The 19267-nt window shown below is 54.2% G+C and overlaps 1 protein-coding gene across 2 annotated transcripts in view; it reads right to left on the minus strand.

Moving 5' to 3' along the window:
- PTPRE (protein tyrosine phosphatase receptor type E) overlaps positions 1-19267 on the minus strand; it is a 41835-nt gene that overhangs the window by 20540 nt on the left and 2028 nt on the right. Inside the window, exons 1-7 of one of the 2 annotated variants that reach the window (XM_007451179.1) lie at positions 15721-15758; positions 15527-15600; positions 13744-13880; positions 8054-8144; positions 3537-3613; positions 2817-2853; positions 941-1038 (exon numbers count right to left, since the gene is read on the minus strand). In XM_007451179.1, coding sequence (XP_007451241.1) covers positions 941-1038; positions 2817-2853; positions 3537-3613; positions 8054-8144; positions 13744-13880; positions 15527-15600; positions 15721-15755 — 549 coding nt within the window. In that variant the 5' untranslated portion in view covers positions 15756-15758. Of the gene's footprint in view, positions 1-940; positions 1039-2816; positions 2854-3536; positions 3614-8053; positions 8145-13743; positions 13881-15526; positions 15601-15720; positions 15759-15903; positions 16016-19267 lie in introns of those variants that run through there. The other variant, XM_007451178.1, reaches the window with a different exon arrangement.

Genomic DNA, 19267 nt, shown 5'->3' on the forward strand with positions numbered 1-19267 from the left:
CCCCCTGCCCCGGTCGTAGCCCAGGCCCCACGGGGGGCCGCCCCCCCCCCTCCACACCGCCAGAGCCACAGTCGTGCTGAGCTGCGGTTTACCCTACAGGGGTCTGCGTCCCTTTGGCTAAAAAGTGAGTGAGTCCCAGGCATGAGAATGCCCCGGCGTCTCTGCACCCTCAGCCTGGCCTTGCCTTCCGGGTGGCCCGTCCCTCCGGGGCCACCACTGTCCCCGTTACTCTTCTCTATGTTTTCTGTCGCCTCCTGACATAATCTACATTCACATGCTCTCCATTTGGCGCCAGTCCCCGTCAGTGGAGTAGAAATTGCATGAGGGGTCTGCCGGGCGGCTGACTGCATGCACCCCACCTGGGGCAGCCCTGTCCAGGAGACAGAGGCCAACGTGTACCTGTCCCCGTAGGAAATGAGCCAGCTTAACCTAGAGATTTCAAGTTCTTATAATGTACATGCATTACATAATTAGCATAATTAGAAACAGCTAATTAAACGCACTGACACGACAGATCAATATTACCTCAATACGCCTTGTTTTTTCAAATGCATTTCTCTGGTCTGAGTAATAAGCGGGAAATCATTTTTTTTTTTTTATGGTCTGAGGCTCAACACATTATATGTCCAATGTACTAAAGATCTCTGTATTAAAATCCATCGCTCCCACCGTGGAGTAGCCTCTACCAGGGATGACCTTCAGCTGATAGAAGAAAACTCTGCATCATTTTTATATCATAGAGTCTAGGACAGTGAGATCCTTGGAACACAGAGAATTTATTTCAAAATAAAAATGCTGTGAGCCACTGGGTGTTTTTTCTCTTCTGCAGTGATAAGCGGTGGTGGGGGGTGGGGGGGAGAGAAAGGAAACGGAAGTGGTAAGCATACCCCCAGCAAAAAGGCTGAGAAGAAAGTGCCGGCGACCCAGAGGCTGAGCTTACCTCTTTCCTTTCTTTCAGGTTCGTCAACATGACAATGGTTGCAGATTTCTGCTCCCAGATCATCCTCCAGAAGTCATTCACTGTCCCCTGTTTAGGGCCTGTGAGCAGAGGAAGGTCCCAGATCAGACCGAGAGAGGTCGCTGCGAGCCCCAGGCCTGTTGCCCTGGCCCTCAGGCCCCAGGGACGGCTTCCCCACCAGCCCTGAGGAAGGGGGTGATGGGTCTGCTGGTCCACTTCACACCCTACAGAGTCCCAGAACCGGAGGAGGTGGCAGAGCCTCCCCATTCTGTCCTACCACTCCCGCCGATGTCCCGCTGGGGCTGGGAAATCCTCAGGAGCTAAGTAAGACCCAGTTGGGTGAGTATCTTCCTGGACCATAAAGGCTATTCAAATGGGAGCTGAGTTTCAAGCTGCCTGTCAAAGTGGTTTGTGGCCACTGGGGTGCTTGTCAAAGCCTCAGAATATGACCCTCCGTCCAGAACTGCTGAAGCAGAGTGTGTGTGTGTGTGTGTGTGTGTGTGAGAGAGAGAGAGAGAGAGAGAGAGAGAGAGAGAGAGAGACACTGCAGGCTGACTGACCCACACGCCATGTCTAACCCCCCTTCCTCTGAAAACATCTCATCTTCTGGCTGCCCTGACAGCCAGTAACACTGTCCAGTGAGATGTGGGTTGAAGTCCCTGGGGAAGGGATCTGAACAAAAGATAAAGTGTCCCTGGAAGAAAGTCCTCTGCCCATTGCCCCCTTTCCTGCCTGATTAGGGACACAGTGCCTCGAGGTACATGTTGTGACCCTGAGGATGACACCATGGAGGGTGCAGAGGCATAAAAGACGCCCCTCTCCCCTGAGCTGCCGCCCCAGCCCTGAGCTTAAGAACGAAAAAGACATTTCTATTGGTGTCAGCTAGTGTTTGTCAGGTTTTCTGACATTTAAAGCTGGGCCTATTCCTGATGGATGGTGGGCGTATGTGTATCTTCCTATTTTTCAAGGAATGTGCATTTAAGATGTTGATCTACACTGAATTTTGGGACCCACAGCTCTAAATACCCTTGCTGAGGAGTCAGGACGTCCAGGAAACCTAGTTTTAGCTCCAATGACACCCAACCGCACCAGTACTGGCTCCTGGGGATGCAACCCCTGGGCAGATGGACGAGATGCTGGATTGAAAGTAATCCCCAAACGGGACAACTTGGAAGCCACATAGAGCTTAGCCAGCCGAGGGACATTCAAGGTTTTCTAACGCAAGTATCGACATGCTGAAGTGGCAACCCAGACCACTGGGTGTCTGGGTTTAAATCATGCAGGTGTGGAAACAGATCGTGTGTCTTTCTGCACATACACGTCGTGTGGCTGCACACCTAACATGCCTGCTGTATGACAGACGCCCCCAAACGCTCCATGTCTGTCTGCCCTGACCACAGACAGGGGGCATATGCTCTCAGAGGTTCCAACTCTTCTGCTCTTTTGAAACCTTGTTCCTAGGAGGAGTTTCATCACCTCACAGTATAATGCTTCTCGAACTCTACTGAGCAGAATGACCTGGGAACGCTGGCCAAAATGCAAATTCAGGGACAGCAGCAGGTTGGGGGTGGGGCCTGAGCTGCTGCATTTCTGACCAGCTCCCAGGGGATGGGACACTCCTGGCCAGTGAAGCAGACACAGTGGGCGGCAAGGCTGTGTGAGATTCATGACAGCTTTGAATTCTGTGCTTCGGGAAAGGCTAGACGGACTCTGATCAGCTAAGTAAATGTAACAGCACACACACGTACAAAAAGCCGACGTAAACCCTCAGGATTGTTGGTACCGGATAAAGAAGCAATCGCCTTCCATGTCATTTTACCAAAATCATGTTCAGAAAGTAACTTAACAAAAAGCTTACCTTGAGCTGCTATGAATTTATTCTTCTCTTTATAACCCTAGAAAAATAAAATCAGATTTATAATTTTTCAAAATGATCGTTGTGGAAGGATTTTGTTGTTGTTGTTGTTAGGAAAGTAACACGTATCCATCATGAAGAATTTGGAAAACACAGAAAAGTACGAAGAAAACTCGCCAGGAATTCCAGAAATAACATATGCTATTTTTGTATATCCCTCTCCAGTATTTTTTCTGTGAATACCTTCCCAGACACACACACAAGCAGAAACACAGACACACACGTATATATATTTTAAATTGGTTACTATGTACACATTCTCTTATATTGAATTTTTATAATAATTTAAAATTTCTATTAAATGATCTTTTAAGGTTCAACTAAAATGGATTCTTAATAATCCATTGTGTATGATTTTACCACAATTTATTTAACTGGTCCCCTCTGTTCTGTTTGGTCAGTGATATAAATAATGCTGTAATGGACATCCTTAGGGCTTATCTGCATCTTAAGAACAAATCCCCGACACAGGTGCTAATTCAAAAGGCCCAGCACTTTCATGCTCTCTGTGCTGTGACCAATGTGGCCACTGCGCTCAGGAAAGTTGTGACAATTTACATCTGTGGCCCCGGAGAAGAAAGTGCCCAACGGTCATGATTCACACTCAACCCTCAATGGTCCAGGCATGAGTGTCATGCTGGGTGGGGGGCTGGGCGTACTTACATCTATGTATGAAGCATTGATGTAGTCTGAACATGGGGTTCCGTCCACCTGGCTTAAAATTACCCTGGAATGGTCATCTGCAAAAAAACCCAACACAAAAACCATGACATTAGGACAAGGGAATCACATGCACAGTATTAAACACTACAAAGGACATAACCATGGTGATCATGGGACATAAGGGACATTCTTCTTAAATATTCCCACAAGATCCTCAGTGCCCTGAGGTCGGGGATGCACCTGTTGTACCTCAGCACTGAGGACAAGCCAGGCCCCAAACAGGAGCTCAGTACAACCTGTGGGATGATGACAGGTAAGAATTTCAGGGTCCAAGAGTCGGTCTGCTGCACCATCGCGTAGACACAGCAGAACATGCGGGACCCCTACAGTGTGATGGCAATATTCTCTGAACCCCAAATCAGGCCTTAGTACTGACCAGTGCGGGTACCCTCAGGACCACTTCCGGGGTCCAGTCTCCCAGGCTTTCCAGGAGGAGCACAACTCTGCCTCTGGACACATGGACACCAGGCTCTGAGGTTTGGGACTCCAGACCCCAGTCCTCATGTTCAGGTCTGCCCCAGAGCAGGAAGGTAAGCCACACTCACATGGACTGCCTGGGCAGGATGGGGCACTGCCTGGAGGATTCTGGCCTGTGGTACAAGCGGTTTTCCAGTGTGGGAGGGCCGACCAGGGAGGGCTGTGTGCGGTGTGTGTGTGTGTGTGTGTGTGTGGTGTGTGTACTTGTGGGGTGTATAGTGGTGTGTCTTGTATACAGTGTGTGTAATGTGTGTTGTATTTATGTGAGTGTGGTGTATATGTGTGTTTGTGGTGTGTTTGTGTATGCTTGTGGTATGTATTTGTGTGTACACACATGTGGAAGAGTTTTCAACCAGGGCCCTATGTGACCTACATGGGTCCACGTCACTTCTGTCTTCATGGGCCCCTTTCTCCAAAAGAAAAAAATTACACATTTTACTTTACAACTGTATTAGTAGCTGGTATAAAGATGAGTGTGAGGACTTCCCTTGTGGTGCAGTGGTTAAGAATCCGCCTGCTGATGCCAGGGACACGGGTTCGAGCCCTGGTCCAGGAAGATCCCACATGCCGTGGAGAAACTAAGCCCGTGCGTCACAACTACTGAGCCTGCGCTCTAGAGCCCACGAGCCACAACTACTGAGCCTGCGTGCCACAACTACTGAAGCCTGTGCACCTAGAGCCCATGCTCTGCGACAAGAGAAGCCACCGCAATGAGAAGCCCGCGCACCGCAACGAAGAGTAGCCCCCGCTCGCCACAGCTAGAGAAAACACGCGCACAGCAACGAAGACCCAAAGCAGCCAAAAATAAATAAAATAAATAAATACATTTATTAAAAAAAAAAAAAAGATGAGTGTGAACCAGGCTGGATTAGGTATATATTTTCTTCTGATTCGCAAAGAAATTAGATGGTTTCATGGGTCCCTACAGGTGGTATGGCCCCGGCCCTGGGTCTCCCCGCTGGTGTGTAAGCGGCCAGCCGCTCCCAGGAGTAGAAATATGAAGAATGCCCAGACTCGGCCCGGGGCCCGGGGATCAAGCTGCTTCCGCGTTTACTATGCTGCGCTGGGCACAGCGCATGGTGGGTACTTCGTATGTATTTACTGCATTAATTATTGAATAGTTCCGCGTCCTGGCCCCTGCTTTGTCCCCTCCTAGTCACAGGCTGTATGTCTCCCATTTACATGGAAGGAAGCTGGGTTGACTGCGAGCTGTCTGGACACTGTACCACTGCTGCTAGCGAGCACAGCCAGTGCAGCTCTCAGGGTCAGTCACGGGCCCACACAGGGAGGTCAGGGTGTCCAGCCTCAGCCCACAAAGGCTCGGCCACGAGACCCTTCTGCTCAGGGGCTGACAGCCCTGAGGCAGAAATAGCTCTGGCTGATCACGTATAAAGCTAGTTGAACATAATTTGGACCAATTTACCCTTTTGAGGACAGCTATAGAAAGCAGGGGGTAAAAAATAGCGTTCTGGTTAGATTTAGCATCTTGCAGTTCTAAGAGCTTCCTGTCTTTTTACTCTAAAAAGTCGCACTACTCTTTCAAAACACTATTTCCTAAAATTACCAGGTGTTGGCGTTTTTCTTCCAGAAAAGAGGATGCTCTCTTGCTACCGGCCGTGGAGCCCTTGGAACATGCAGCCTCTCAGCACACCCAGCATCTTGACCTCTGTCCTCAGAGCTCCCTAGAGCCACATCCAGGACTGGGCTCCCGCCCCAGGGGCACCTCATAAATCGGATACATTTACAGCCAATCTCTGCTTGGGGAAGAGGGCACCAGACTGAGGGCCTTGGGCCCCCGCCCCTCTCCCTGCCCGTTGACCCTGACCTCAACCTGAGTAAGAGAAGGGTCTCCCAGCCTTGGGATTGGGGGAGCAGGCCTGGGAGCCCCCTGCACGATGTCCCCGTGATCCAGCTGCCCCAGGGCATCTCTGGCCAACTGCTCAGTTTAATCAGATACGCTTCTCCTGTGTCTGGCTGTTGCCAAACGCCAGATGCCACCCAGCTGGCCATCTCCAGGGCCCACCCCAAGTATCTCCAGACCACTGCTCCGAAAACGCATCCTCCCACCAACATGAAACACTCACATCCTGGCAGAGGTCCCGTGGGCCCTTGGGGATGGCCAGCACCCTCAATTACCTCTGACGTGGCCCTCCTGGGCCAGGAGGGGCTGAGGCAGGACCCACATTTTCATACCTGCAGGAAAGGCCAACTCACTTCCACAGTACGAGCTGGAGGACACGGCTTAGAGATGCTGTGCCGGACCAGGTCCTGCTGGTCCCCGTTGGTGATCCTCTGGGGAGGCGGTGCCCACTCCCCCAGCCATCACATCTGGGAGCAGTGGTGGGTGCAGGTAATTCCTACACCTGGCCACTAATTCCGCCCGGTCGAGCTCCCACCAAAACTACTCTTAATCAGCAACGTAATCGTTAGCTTTAAAAGATACAGTGTTCAGTGAGTGATAAGGACAGGAATGCAGGCGAGGAACCTGGGAAAGGGCTTGGCGCTGAGTGGGTCCTCCACGCGTACGTTCTGCAGTCAACGCATCAAGTAATTAATTAAGCTAGTTAATTCAACTAATACTAGATGCTAACTTCCAAATATCCCGATTTTTATTCGACCAAAAACATTCCAAAGATCCCCAACCTCCTGCAAGGTTTTCCTTTCCCTTGAGCTATTCAAGCCGCGAAACTTGCCTCCGATAAGCCTCACCCAATCAAACAGCAAGTCCTCTCAACGTGATCATTGCAGTGTGTGCAGAACCTGACCCTGGTCCAAGCCACCCTCTCAGCTCGTCTGTGTGACCACAGTGGCCTCCTGACCCGTCTCCCTGGTGCTCCCTTGGCTGCCTCTACAAATATGTGTTGGATGGCAGACTACTTAGTCAATTTCTCTGGTTTTAGTTGACCCAGGCTCATGGTGGGCTCTGCAGAAAACACCCACAAAAAAACAACAAAAAAAACCCAAACAAAACCACAAATAAATCCTATGCACGCAAAATGGCAAAGAATTGTTTCTGTCAAGTGCCGATAATCCAGAGACCACACAGAGGAGGCGGACCACAGCTTCTCCTACCTACAGAGCAGCTGGACTCCATTCTAACCCTAAAAATGCAACCAGGAGCCGACATGCCGAGGGCCAGCACAGACCAGCTTGCTCCACCCCACGGAAGCACCGCCTCAGAAGGGAGGTGTTCCCTGGGACGCGGGGAGGCCTCGGTTTGGGGTTCAAAAGTGAACTCCCTGGAGTTTTTTGAGGCTGCCCTTCTGTTAGCCCGATGGCAAAGCCAACAGGAGGGTCCAGGATGGAGGAAGGATGTCGCAAACCTCCCGGGCCAGCTTCCACAAAGGCAGCTTGGGACTCTGAGGGTCTGTCTTGGCACCGAGGCCAAGGCGCAGCCCATCCAGCAACGCCCCTGGACAGATGTGTCTGCTCCCCGGCCCCCCACCCCCTGGATGCCGCCCTCCCCAGCCCATGGCCACCTTTAGCTGTGGTGGTAAAAATCCAGTTACTTCTAAGCCTTCCCACAAAGCTGCCAATGTCAGACAGCTCTCTTATTCTGCCACTTCTGCCCTTGGTACAGGAGCCTTGTTGCTGATGGCAGAAGCACAGCGTCCAAGATGGGAGATGCCCAGGGCCACCAGCTGCCCGAGACCCAGGCACAATTTGGGTCCATAGGAGGAGCCCTGCCAGCCGGTGCAGGGGGGCACCCCTCTTGGGCAAATAGACCAGGCAGTGCAGGTCTCAACAGCGAACACAGGCTTGGCAGCCAGACCCAGAGCAACACAGGCTACCCGAGTCCTGGGTAGCAGACAGACACCTAGACTCCCAGTTGCGAAGGCTTAGCCACTGCACTGACCCAGGCCCTGATCTCCAAGCCCCCGAGCATCTGCTGTCTGGACAGCCAGGGTCACCAGTAGCTGCAAGGCAAGGCTGAGTTTAGTCAAAATGCCACCCATCGCACAAAAAAAGTAAAATCTTACTGGGAAGGATGTTGGGATATCTGTTTTTCTCTTTGTTTTCTTCTTTATTGGCCAGCTCAAAAGTTCCTTGTATGTGTCCAGACGGCAGTGACTAGAAGAAAGCGCAGGGTCAGCACTAAATGTGAGGAATCCAACACCGTGTTTACGTCGCCTCCCTACTGAGCGCAGGAATCCAGAAATCTGGTCTCTGAGCACCTCCAGTGCTGGGCCCATCTCTCTGCTCCTGCCAGTGGAAGTTTCTGCCTCAGGCGCTGGGCCGGCACCAGGCAGAGATGTGATGGAGACACAGGCCCGCCTCCCCTTGGGCCCGCTGTCTAGTGGGGCCAGCGGAGGTGCAGATAACCTGATGACCCATAGCTGGACCCCGAAGTGCATTAAGGCAGGGGCTGGCCCGTGCATTGCCACAAAACCCCCAGGACTCACAGTCCTGGTCCAGAGCAGGCCCTGCACAAGTACGTAGGAACTGGCCACAGCAGAGCTCTGATCCAGGAGCAAGGACCCAGATGCTGGGCTGAAGGACGAGTAGAGTGATGGCGAAGGACCATCCTCGAGCCCTCACCTGCTGAGGACTTGGTGTGCTCTGAGGACCAGTGGGACAGGCACAGCTGGGGGCCCCTTGAAAATGCAGACCCCAGGCCACCCCAGGCCCGCACAGCAACTACCCACTTCCCCAGGGGACCTGCACACACCGCCCTAACCCTCCCTTTGTCTTAGAGGAGGAAAATGAGTATAGGGGCTCGGCTAGGCCCCTAAAGCTGACGTGTGGCACAGCGGGTGTCAGTTCAGCATCCTGACTTCTAGTTCTTTCCATGACTCAGAGGCCCTCGGCTCTTGTTAGCGCCAACTGTCTTCCTGTTTGCTTGCTGCTGGGGGGGCTCCATGCTCAGGGGGACTCCTCGAAGTGCACAGTGGGAGAGAGCCTTCTGAACCCCCAAATCACATCCTTCAACATTCAGCCTGACCGTCAGATGAACCGGGGTCACTGGTGTTAACATCTATCGAGTGTTTACGATGTGCCAGGCACTGAGGGAGGAGCTGGGTCACCTGCCTTCACAACTTACCTATTATCAGGTGACACCAGGATCAATCCTGTTTTGCAGATGAGGAAAGAGAACCCCAGGGTGGCTGCAGAATTGCCCAGAGTCACCTGCCTAGCACGTAGCAGGCAGTGGGAGGGCACGTGGAGCTGGCACCCGGACCACGAGAAGGGCACTCGCTTCCTTAAGTGTAGGGACAAGCGAGGGCTTCCCTGCGTGCGGCTGTAAGTGCCCAGGAGACTGAGGCACAGCCTGGGATCAGAGCCAAGGCCCCGAGTCGGGTGTGCAGCCCACGGGGGCCCAGAGCCCCCTTCTCCCGGGTCGGGGGTTTCTCCATCACAGACCCAGCCCCGGCCAGCCCATGTCCTCTTTCCCCACCACACCCAGTGGCCACAGGCAGAGGCTCTGCCAGGGTCAGTGTGGAGGCCCACCCGGCGGGCACCTGGGCAAGGCTGGTGGGCAGTTCTCCGCCAGACCAGCACCTCCTCCGCCGGGAGCTCTTGGCTTTTTATCGAGCTGCCTTAACACTGAGTTTCTTGACTAAACCCCAACGTGAAATTTGTAGCAACATTCTAGAGCCTTCTCTTTTTCACCCCAAAGCTTTTCTGAACCCAGCACTAAAAACAAAAATGAGGCCTGAGACCATCGCGGGGGATGCATGACGTTGTGCGTTTGTCAAAACCCATAGAACGTGCAGCGCTGGACCCCTAACCCGGACTTTAGTTTGTAACAACGAGTCAATGTTGGCTCATCAGTTGTGACAAATGTAACACACTCAGACAAGATGTTAATCGTTGGGGAAACCGTGCAGGGAAAAATGGGGTATATGGGGACTTGGTACTTTCTGCACAATTTTTCTGTAAACTGAAATCTGCTCTAAAAAATACTCTATTAAAATTAATAAATTAACAGAACAAAAGCAAACCAAGAAGGCTCCCTCTTCCTCTGAAGGTGAGGAAGGTGAAGGAGTGGCTGGAGGGGTCTGAGTGGTAAGGATGGACCCGGCTCTGCCACCCCCAGCCGTGTGGCCCCGGCAGCGACCAGAGAGCAGAACACGGAGATGGGGTGATGATCCTGACTCTGTGGGCGGGCAGCACAGAAGTTCACAGTGGAGGCAGAGCACTCTGTGCCCCGAACTTATACCCCATTTCCAAGCACACAGAATGACCGCCCACACAGAGCAGGCCAGCACTTTCTCCTGCCGTCAGTCACGTCTGAGCTGCTCCAAAGGCACAGGGCTAATAAGAGAGCTCTGGGGCGGGCTGGGTGTGGTCTGCCATAGCTGGGTAACCCCTGCAGCGCCCCGAGTGAGCCGTGCGGCTAGCAGTTGGCTGATAACTACCTTGTGATTGATTGTCCGGTTACGTAAATTGGCTAAAGAGGGTTTGCTGGTTTGTTTGTTTGAGGTGACATTTTTAGGCACTGGGCTTAAAATAACCTGATGGGACAGAGGCTCATGGACGAAGCTGTCTGGAGGGGGGCTTTTCCTCACCTGCAGGGACTTAACCGGGGGCCTGGAACAGACTCTGCTAGGTCCGCGTTCTACCACTGCGGGTGGAGATGGCAGACTGGACATTCACAGAAGTCGTCCTGAGAAGGACGGCAGCTCAGACTCCCCTCATGCAGACGCCGGGCTGAGCTGGGCACACACCTTACCTCTTTCACGTGTTAAGACACTCCCATGGGGGCTGGGAGGGCCTCATGTCATACACGAGGCCACTGAGGCAGAGGTTAAGGATGTCGCCCGAGCCCTCCAGGCTGGTAAGAAGCAAATCTGGGGCAGGAGCCCAGGCAGCCCGTCTCCAGCATCCACGCCTTGATCACCCCACTGAACGGATCCCAGTGCCAGGCCCTCTTTTACTTCGTCAAGTTCACGGCAGCTTCCACTGGCCATACACACAAGCCCCAACTCATTTGGATCGACTGCTTTGAGGCTCATCCGTCTCCCTGCACAGTTTCTGGGAGAGGAGCTCAGGACAGAGGGTGAGCAAAGAAGAGGACGAGCGTTGAGGGCCCAGCTCAAGCGTGTCCACCAGTGGAGGCAAGAGCGTGCTGGTCATGGCAGCTGCGATGCTCTCAGTAGAGCCTGCCCTTCACTTGAGAGAGGATCAAACTGCGGTCCAGAGGGGGACGTGCAGCTGCCCTGGGTCCCCTGGAGCCAGGACCAGGCTCCATGCTGCTGGACTCGACCCCTCGACCCTCTCTCCCGGCCCTTCCCTGAGTGGAGGCCATGGGCAGGAGGGCAGCTGGGAAGGCTGCTCAGTGGCTGGGGTGGGGAGAGCAGAGCAAGGCACTTGCTTTGGTTGCCAAACTGAACGGAGTACCCCAAAACCCAGGAATCAAGAAAAATCACATTCAAAGGCAACATCTAAAAAAATCTAAACGCAAGGGGTTCCCTGGTGGCGCAGTGGTTAAGAGTCAGCCTGCCGATGCAGGGGACACGCGTTCGTGCCCCGGTCCGGGAAGATCCCACATGCTGCGGAGCGGCTGGGCCCGTGAGCCATGGCCGCTGAGCCTGCGCGTCCGGAGCCTGTGCTCCGCAACGGGAGAGGCCACAGCGGGGAGAGGCCTGCGTACCGCAAAAAAAAAAAAATTATGCTAACAACTTCACACAAAGATACAAGACCAAACTTAGAATTACTTGCTCAGGTTACTCAGAATGGAACAAAATTCTTTCTGTGCTCGCAATTAGCACAGAAAATACCTAGTTATATTACTTGCTTTTCAATGGACATTTATTGGTTTACTGTAAGATCCCACGCTGTTACAGTACAAAAGAAGTCACTCCCGCCCCCTCCGGTATGGTATACAGCCTAAACAGCTGCGTACCGCAAAAAAAAAAAGAAAAAGAAAGAAAAAATCTAAATGCAAAAAAAAAAAAAAATCCATGATAACCAAAATATCAAACTTTTAAATAACGTCAGGATCAGCAACAGTGTGGTGATAAAAGCCATGTCAGAGCCTGGGGCAACAGGAAACACCAGAGTGACCCTGTCTTTATTTACATTTGTGCTGTTTTGTTCATCATGGATTGCTTGCATTAATTTTGATGATTTTTAAAAGCTGCATGAAAATAGAATTTATCCAGATGACAGAGTGTTTTGGTGCCCCCTTAAATTTTGCACCTGGGACAAGTGCCTTATCTGCCCGAACCTCTTCCCGGGCCCTCGCTTTTGAGATGGTGGCACAGCCAGCGAGTTCTGACCCAGCCCTCCCTCGGCAAGGGCAGTCACCAGCCTCCACGTGGAGAAATACAAGTACAAGAGGAAATAGGACAAGAATGGACGTGGGGGAAATGGTCCCGTAGCTGCCAACTTGGAGAGTCATTTTGAAAATGGAGACTTAACTTCTCTTGTCAGGCTGAGAGACTGCGAAACAATACTGCTTGGAGCTGTCTTTCACTATGACCTAATATCTCAAAAAAGGGGATACATTTGGAAACAATTAAAAGGAAGCAAGATAAAGGCAGGTGAGGCTTGTGTTAAAAAATAAACAAAAGCATGGGTCTAAATGCGCCATCACCCTGCCGTGCCCTTGTGGGCTGCTTCTGGATGAAAAGTCACTTGTCTGCAGCAGGAGTCATGCTGTCTTTGGATGTCACAATTGTGTACAACTCTTTGCTGTTTACGAAGTCAGAGCCTCATATTTGACCTGTGAGGTCATTAAGGCATCCTCCCATCCCTGCCCCGTCACAGATGACGGAAGCTGTGGCTTCCAGGAGAATAACTGATGGGCCGGGCGGGGCTGCGGTGCCACAGGCAGGGCCAGGACCAGGTGGCCCCCCTGCTGGAAACCCGTCCTCTTTCAAGCTCAACACCAGCGCATGGCTATATACGATATGAGGAAGATGCATAAAAGAAAACTCCAAACACGATCAGGGATAAACACTGGACAGCCAAATCCGAGACAACACTTCCCAGTGTGTCTTGTCTGTCTGCCTGTGCATCTAAGTATCTATAACTATCTGTCTGTCTGCCTATCTATCTATCATCTATCCATCTATCTATCTAGCAGATTCACAATTCATGGAACATTAAATAAAAAAATTAGCAACACAAGGGGAGGTGTCATTAATGTACATTTGCATTTTTGTTGATAGTTAGTAGGATCGGTTTGCTACCATCGGGCTGGACCAGTTAGTCAAATTCATCTTAGCTGTTGCCATCACTAAGTTCATCCAAAACAGTGGTAGCAGGATGAACACACTGACTTGGGCAGAATCAAAGGGCTGCCCAGGCAGAGCCAGTGTCCCCTCAAGGCAGCCCCTCGACTGTTTAATTGATGTTGTGCAGGATGGTTTGGGGGCTCCTTTGCTCTCAGCGTGAAATCGTTATCCTGTGGTCCACTCAGGCGCTGGTCTTGCACATTATCGAGATAACGGTGTTTCCGTCACACTTGACTTTAGAACACGGCACCCAGGGTGTCTGAGCTGCAAGGAGGCTCTGAACCTCTTTCTCAGCCATCTCATAAATGGGAATGAGGGTTAGCGGAGGGTCATCACGGCAGAAACCAGGTTTCCCTGGAACCCCATTTCTGGGACAGTGTTTCGACGGATGCAAGCATTCTGAGCCTTTGGGCTAATTTATCCTGAAACCCAACATCCCATGTCCCAGCGCCCTTCCACGTGACAAGAAAGCGGGGGCCCGAACTCACATTGAATTCCTCCCGAAACCCCTTGCCGTCATCCGCCGACCGGACCCGGGTCTCCTCCTCCAGGTGCCCCACGGGGATGGGAAAGTGCTTCTTGGGCCCCGAGGGGGACCTGCTGAGAAGCATCACCCTTTGCTGCTCTGTGGGATCAACAGAAATGCAGGGCTTGTTGAGCCATATTCCCGGATGGGTGACATTAACCAGACAGACGGACAACGTTCCTGGGGAAATGACACAGCTGGAGGGGGGTGGTCGTCTCAGATCATGAGCATCTGAACGCAAGGTCTGTCTCTTTTAACACACCCTGATCACTCACAGTGACAGACGGACGCCCCTCTGGCTGGCGTCCCCTGCTCTTACCAACCAGAGACGCCTCATCTTCCCAGCTCACTCGCCCACCAGCCACCTCTCCTTCCTCAAGGGATTCAGGTGCCTTCACACTCCAGCTCAACTGTCCAGGTTTGAAATGGAGCGGAATAACAATAGGTGTCTGGGCGCAAATTGGTAACAGGCTGGGAATCAGTTCCGGTATGAGTCTCCCGCAGCCTTGTCTTCTTTGTAACAACTAGTCCTGGTTACTCAAGCCCCCATAAGCTCCAAGAGCAATAAGAGAAGCCATTGCTGTTTTTTTTCTTTTTTGGGGGGGGTGGGGGGAAGGGGCTGGCGGCACTGAAAAGGAGAAGGGCCAGACTTCGAGGGTGTCCCCGGACAAGCTGCTTTTCACAAATTCAGAGTGAGACAGCAAGCGACACCCTGGCATGGGCTTCCCTTCCTAGGGAACGAGCTGCCGTTCTCAACAAGGTCAACACTACTTTGCTGTCACTTGCAAAAGGGCCTGTCCCCACCTGCAGAGCTGTTCTGAAGGCCAGCCAAGAACTCCCTCCAGGGCTCATTCCTCCTGAGACAGTCACTCTAGGATGAGCAGGCGGCCTAACCAGCCCCAACTTCCTCCTCCCATCCGGGCTGTTGGGACACGCAGGGCAGGGAGAAGGGGGTGGGAAGGTGGTGCCTGGAGGCCACGTGCCATCATGAAACCAGGGTCACGGGTCCCCCAGCACAAAACTGCCCTCCTGGGTCTGGCTGAGGTCCTTTGCTGCCGATACTCTTTGTCGTGTGCCGGGTCGGTTTTGTAATTCATCTGAAGTCTGACGGCACCTCTGCTCCCCCAAACCACGGGACAACCAGGCAGCAAGCTGACTGAGGAAGTTGTAGTCACTGGTGTGAACAATATTTTTAAAAGCCTCCGCCTCACATACCTTTCTTGGACGTTTCAACGCACGGGAAGAAAACCAATGTGCCTTTGTAAGCAGAATTTACAAGCTAGTAGCTGCATTTGGAACCTCAAAGAAAGGCAGGAAATTCCCCCTGAGCTACTCTGAGCCTCCCTGCTAAGCACGTTGGTACATCAATTCCCTTCTTCTGGCTGATTGGAAAACTGCGGATTCCAGGGGGGGCCCTTTCGAGAACTGTAAATTATGAGCCCACCTGTCTCAGCGTAGGACGATCTAAGACTTACTGATAAATTTTATATGTTGAAATCCTGGAAAAACGACAGGATATGAACAGTGCCTCCCCCAAAGCCACAAACTGAAATGCCTCAAACGTCTGTTTCACACCGGACAGAAAATGGCACTAGTTTTGAAACGGGGAAACTCCAGTTATAAAGGACGGCATGATACCAGGTAAAGCCAGAAGAAAGTCGCAAAGCCGGAGGACTCCATCATTTAAGTGTTAAGGTGTTAGAAAGGCACGGCCCCCCCAGGCCCGGCCCAGCCCGGCCCCCTACCTTGCTCTTCTAGGATTCCGTTAGGCATCTTCTTGTCGTTGGAGCTGACCACTGCCTTCCTCTGCTTCCTGAACCTTAGAGACACAGACGCGTGAAGTGTCAGCACAGGGAGCTTGCCGAGAGCCCAGACCCCCAGGGATAGCCACCAGGTGAGCCCCGGGGAGAGCCACCAGATGAACTCCGGGGATACCCACAAGGTGAGCCGAGAGAAGCTGTTCCTGCTGTTCATGGCTGAGCCACTGCCCTGGCCCCTTGGCCCTGCCCTTGCTCTGCCCTCTGCCACCCGGCCAGCCCCCGCCTGCTCATCTGCAGTCACAGCCTCTCGCATCATTTCCTCCCCAGCAGGTGTGGGTGAGCCAGCGCCTGGACACTCCTACCTGAAGAAATAGGCTGCAAGGAACAGGAACAGCAGCAAGGGCAGCAGCAGCCAGGCCAGCAGGGGCTGGGGCGCACTGGGGGCCGGAGGGCCGGGGTCCCGAGGGCCGGGGGCTGGAGCGCCTGGGGGCAGAAGCAGGTCCCCGTCAGGACCCGAGGCATGAGGGGAAGCGGGCTCTGGGCAAGGAGAGGTTCCCAACACCAGACCTTGCAGTTTGCAAAGTGGCCCTCCCACCAGCCCCCCTTCCCTGATGCCAGACCCCACTTTAGAGGTCACCAACTCGTCACCCCCATCCCAGCGGCCCAGGACACCAGAACCCTCCTTTACAGTTTACAAACTCCCTTCGTCAACAGTCCTCCTTCCTGGACACCAAAACTTCACTTCACAGTTTGCAACTCAGTCCACCATCCTGGTCCACTGGGTCCACAAAGGCCCCTCTACTTAGATGAGCAGTGCTGACACCAAGAAGCTGAGCTGAGGATGTGACGACCTGACGTGTCCAAGGCCCCCTGCTGCTGGGGAGAGAAGGCCCAGACCCCCGTGTGACCTGTTTCCCCAGGTACCAGTCCCTCCCCCTAACGGGAGGTGGAGGAGGGTGGGAGTGTAGATGCCCTGCTGCTCTGTCCCAGGACAGTGGCCCGTGGCTGCATGGTGACCTGGCCTCCCAGAGCCGGGAGCTGCCGACCTCACCCGCCCAGAGGAAAGCTGGTGACCGGGCACCACCTACACTCCCCTTTCATCTGTCTTTCCTGGACCAGGAGGTGCCACGTCCCTGGACCCAATGTGGCTGCCCAGGGCCTGGCCCGCAAGCCCGAATTCCAGGGGGCTCTGGTGGCCCGGCCGCCACCCTCAAAAGCCCACCCCCGCCCCAGTGTTCTGACTCAGCTCCTGTCCCCTCAGACTGGCGCGCGGCGCCCTCCTCTCCAAAGCATCCTCGCTCGCCAAGGAGCACCTCAAAGGCCCCTCGTCCACGAAGCCCACGCAGCTCCCCTCCGGTGGATCCCAGAGGGGCTCTGCGTGCCTTTAGCACAGAGCCTATCCTCCTGGGGGAACAGGCCCGGGGGGCCCGCCTTCACCCCTGTTTCAGCGGAAGCCCCTAGAAGGCATGACTGGACTGTCATCGCTCTGAGTCACAGGAGCACCAGCAGGGCCCCTGAGCCCAGCGGGGGCTCCACAGCCCCGCAGTCCCCCCGTCTCGCACCCCTCCCCACGTGTCCCAAAGGTGTAACAGGTATCTCACCCCTGCGGCGGGAGCGCTGCCGCCGGCGGCCTGTGGGTGGTCAGTGCTACACTCCCAATAAACGAAGGACTCTTACAGACCTGAGTGACTGCTAGACGTGCAAGCATTGAAGGCTGAGGACAGCGGTGAGGAGGTGACCCCAGCCACCGTAAACCTGGTCGACCTATGACGCGCCTCTGCTCCAGGCTGCCCCAAGCCTCTGCCACCCGAGCTCGTGATGTTCAGGGACCACCGCAGCTGTGCTGGGAGGCTGGGGATGCCAGGCTGAGGACTCTGCTCAGTCCCTCCCTGGGAGCCCCTCTGCTCCAGAGGCTCCTCCCCGACCCTAGGAGCCGACCCGCCTGTGGCCTCCCTGCCTGCAGCTCCTTGGAGCACCCCCGAACCCTGCCAGGGCCTTGGAGCAACTCAAGCCCAGACTGATGGGGGAGACGCCTGCTACCAAGGGGCAGAGCTGGGCCCAGTCCAAGAGAGGCCACTCAGCTCCATCCCTGCCCGTCCAGATGCAGCCGCAGAGCCTGGCAGGTACCCTTCTGCTCTCCCGGGGCGTCCCTTCTGTCGAACTCCTCCTTACATCTGCATTTGCTCAGCTTGACCTTGGCAGTGACTGACGGGCCAGCTCGCAGGTCCGAGGGCTGGATGGGCCTAGCTGAGCGTGCAGGCCTGCCGGGAGCTTCAGGTGGGCACCAGGATCACAGACAGCCCACCCCTGGGGCCGTCAGGGGCTCCAGGGTCCAGCCTCCACTCTCATGCTGCCCGGAGTCAAGGCTGCAGTTACAGACGTGGGCAATTCCATGGCACACCCTCAAGGAGCGAGGCGGAATGACCCAAGGCCCCCAGAAAGGGGCCGTGTACCCAGACACAAGCGATGGGCCACAGGGACAAATGGGTTCCCCTGCTCGGGGTCTCTGTCAGTTGTCAGCAGCCGCCTCCGTTATGGGAGATGGAGGTCAGGCGGGAACAGTCAAGGACCAGCAGGCCCCGTGGGGCTCCGGGAACTGGCGGGGTGTCCATGCCCTGTCTGCGGGGCTGGCCGCGTCTTAGCCCCGGCTCACGGGGGCCAAGGAGAGGTGCACGTGGCATGCTCAGTTCTTCCAACTTACCGAAGGAAGAAGTCTGTATTTTTATGTAAAAATTATCTGATTTTTAAATATTGGTAAGCAATTCAAGCCAAATACAATTTTGAAAACCAATGTGGGTCAGAAAAACCCTCTGCAGGCTGGGCTGTGTTCCCGGGCACCAATGGCTTCCCGACGGGAAGTCAGGGTGATGACTAAGAGGAAATTCAAGTCTCTTTCTGTTTTCATTTCACGGTGATGTGACTCAGACTGGGTGGGGCTGAGGGTCACGGCTGGGGAGCAGAGCGGGGCTCTCCTGGGGGTAAGTACCCCGGTGGTCCACTCGGAGCAGCCTTCTCCCCAGATCTCCCCCAATTCTACGCAGCCAATGCTCCAAGTCAGGTGCGCATGGATGTTCGTGCAAATTTATGCCCACGCACGCCTGAGAAGTGTGCACACGTGTGTGTCGGCTTACATGAAATCTGGTCCTGGAATTTGAAAGTTGGGGGCTGCCGTGTGAGTCCTGACCTCAGTCGTGCACCTGCACGCTTGAACTTGTGCGGATCGCCCGCTGTGCTGGACGGCCCTGTGAGGTGAGGGTAGGCAGCAGGGGGTGGGGAGGCCCCTTGGTTTCCCCCTCAGCCCTGAAGAGTTCTGTGTAAGGCCTTGACGAAGGGACCCCCCCTTCTGGGGTCCCCTCTTGTAGTAAGGGGGGCACTGGATGATGTTCCTCCAATGAGGATCTGCCCTGCCTTGGGGGTCCCTGGGGGAGAGAAGAGGAGGGAGGGAAAGAAGGTGGCAGAGCAGCTGTGTTCTGGGTGGGGGGATGGGGGCGGGGGGCGGCCCCACTGTTTCAGCAGAGGGCGCTTTAAAAGCCTGCTCCCACCCTGTCTGTACCTTGTGCGTTTTGCTGGGTCCTGGTCTATAGGAGCAACGCAGGGATCCAGGCCTGCTGCAAAATGTTCAGACCAAACACAAAACAGTCACGGGCAAGAGCCATCCCTTCTTGTTCCCAGAGTTACACGCTGTTAAACCCGTGGGGTGTATCTTCCCCGACATTCTCCCTACAC

This window comes from Lipotes vexillifer, unplaced genomic scaffold, assembly GCF_000442215.2.
Source record: "Lipotes vexillifer unplaced genomic scaffold, Lipotes_vexillifer_v1.1 scaffold248, whole genome shotgun sequence".
Lineage (NCBI taxonomy): Eukaryota > Metazoa > Chordata > Mammalia > Artiodactyla > Lipotidae > Lipotes > Lipotes vexillifer.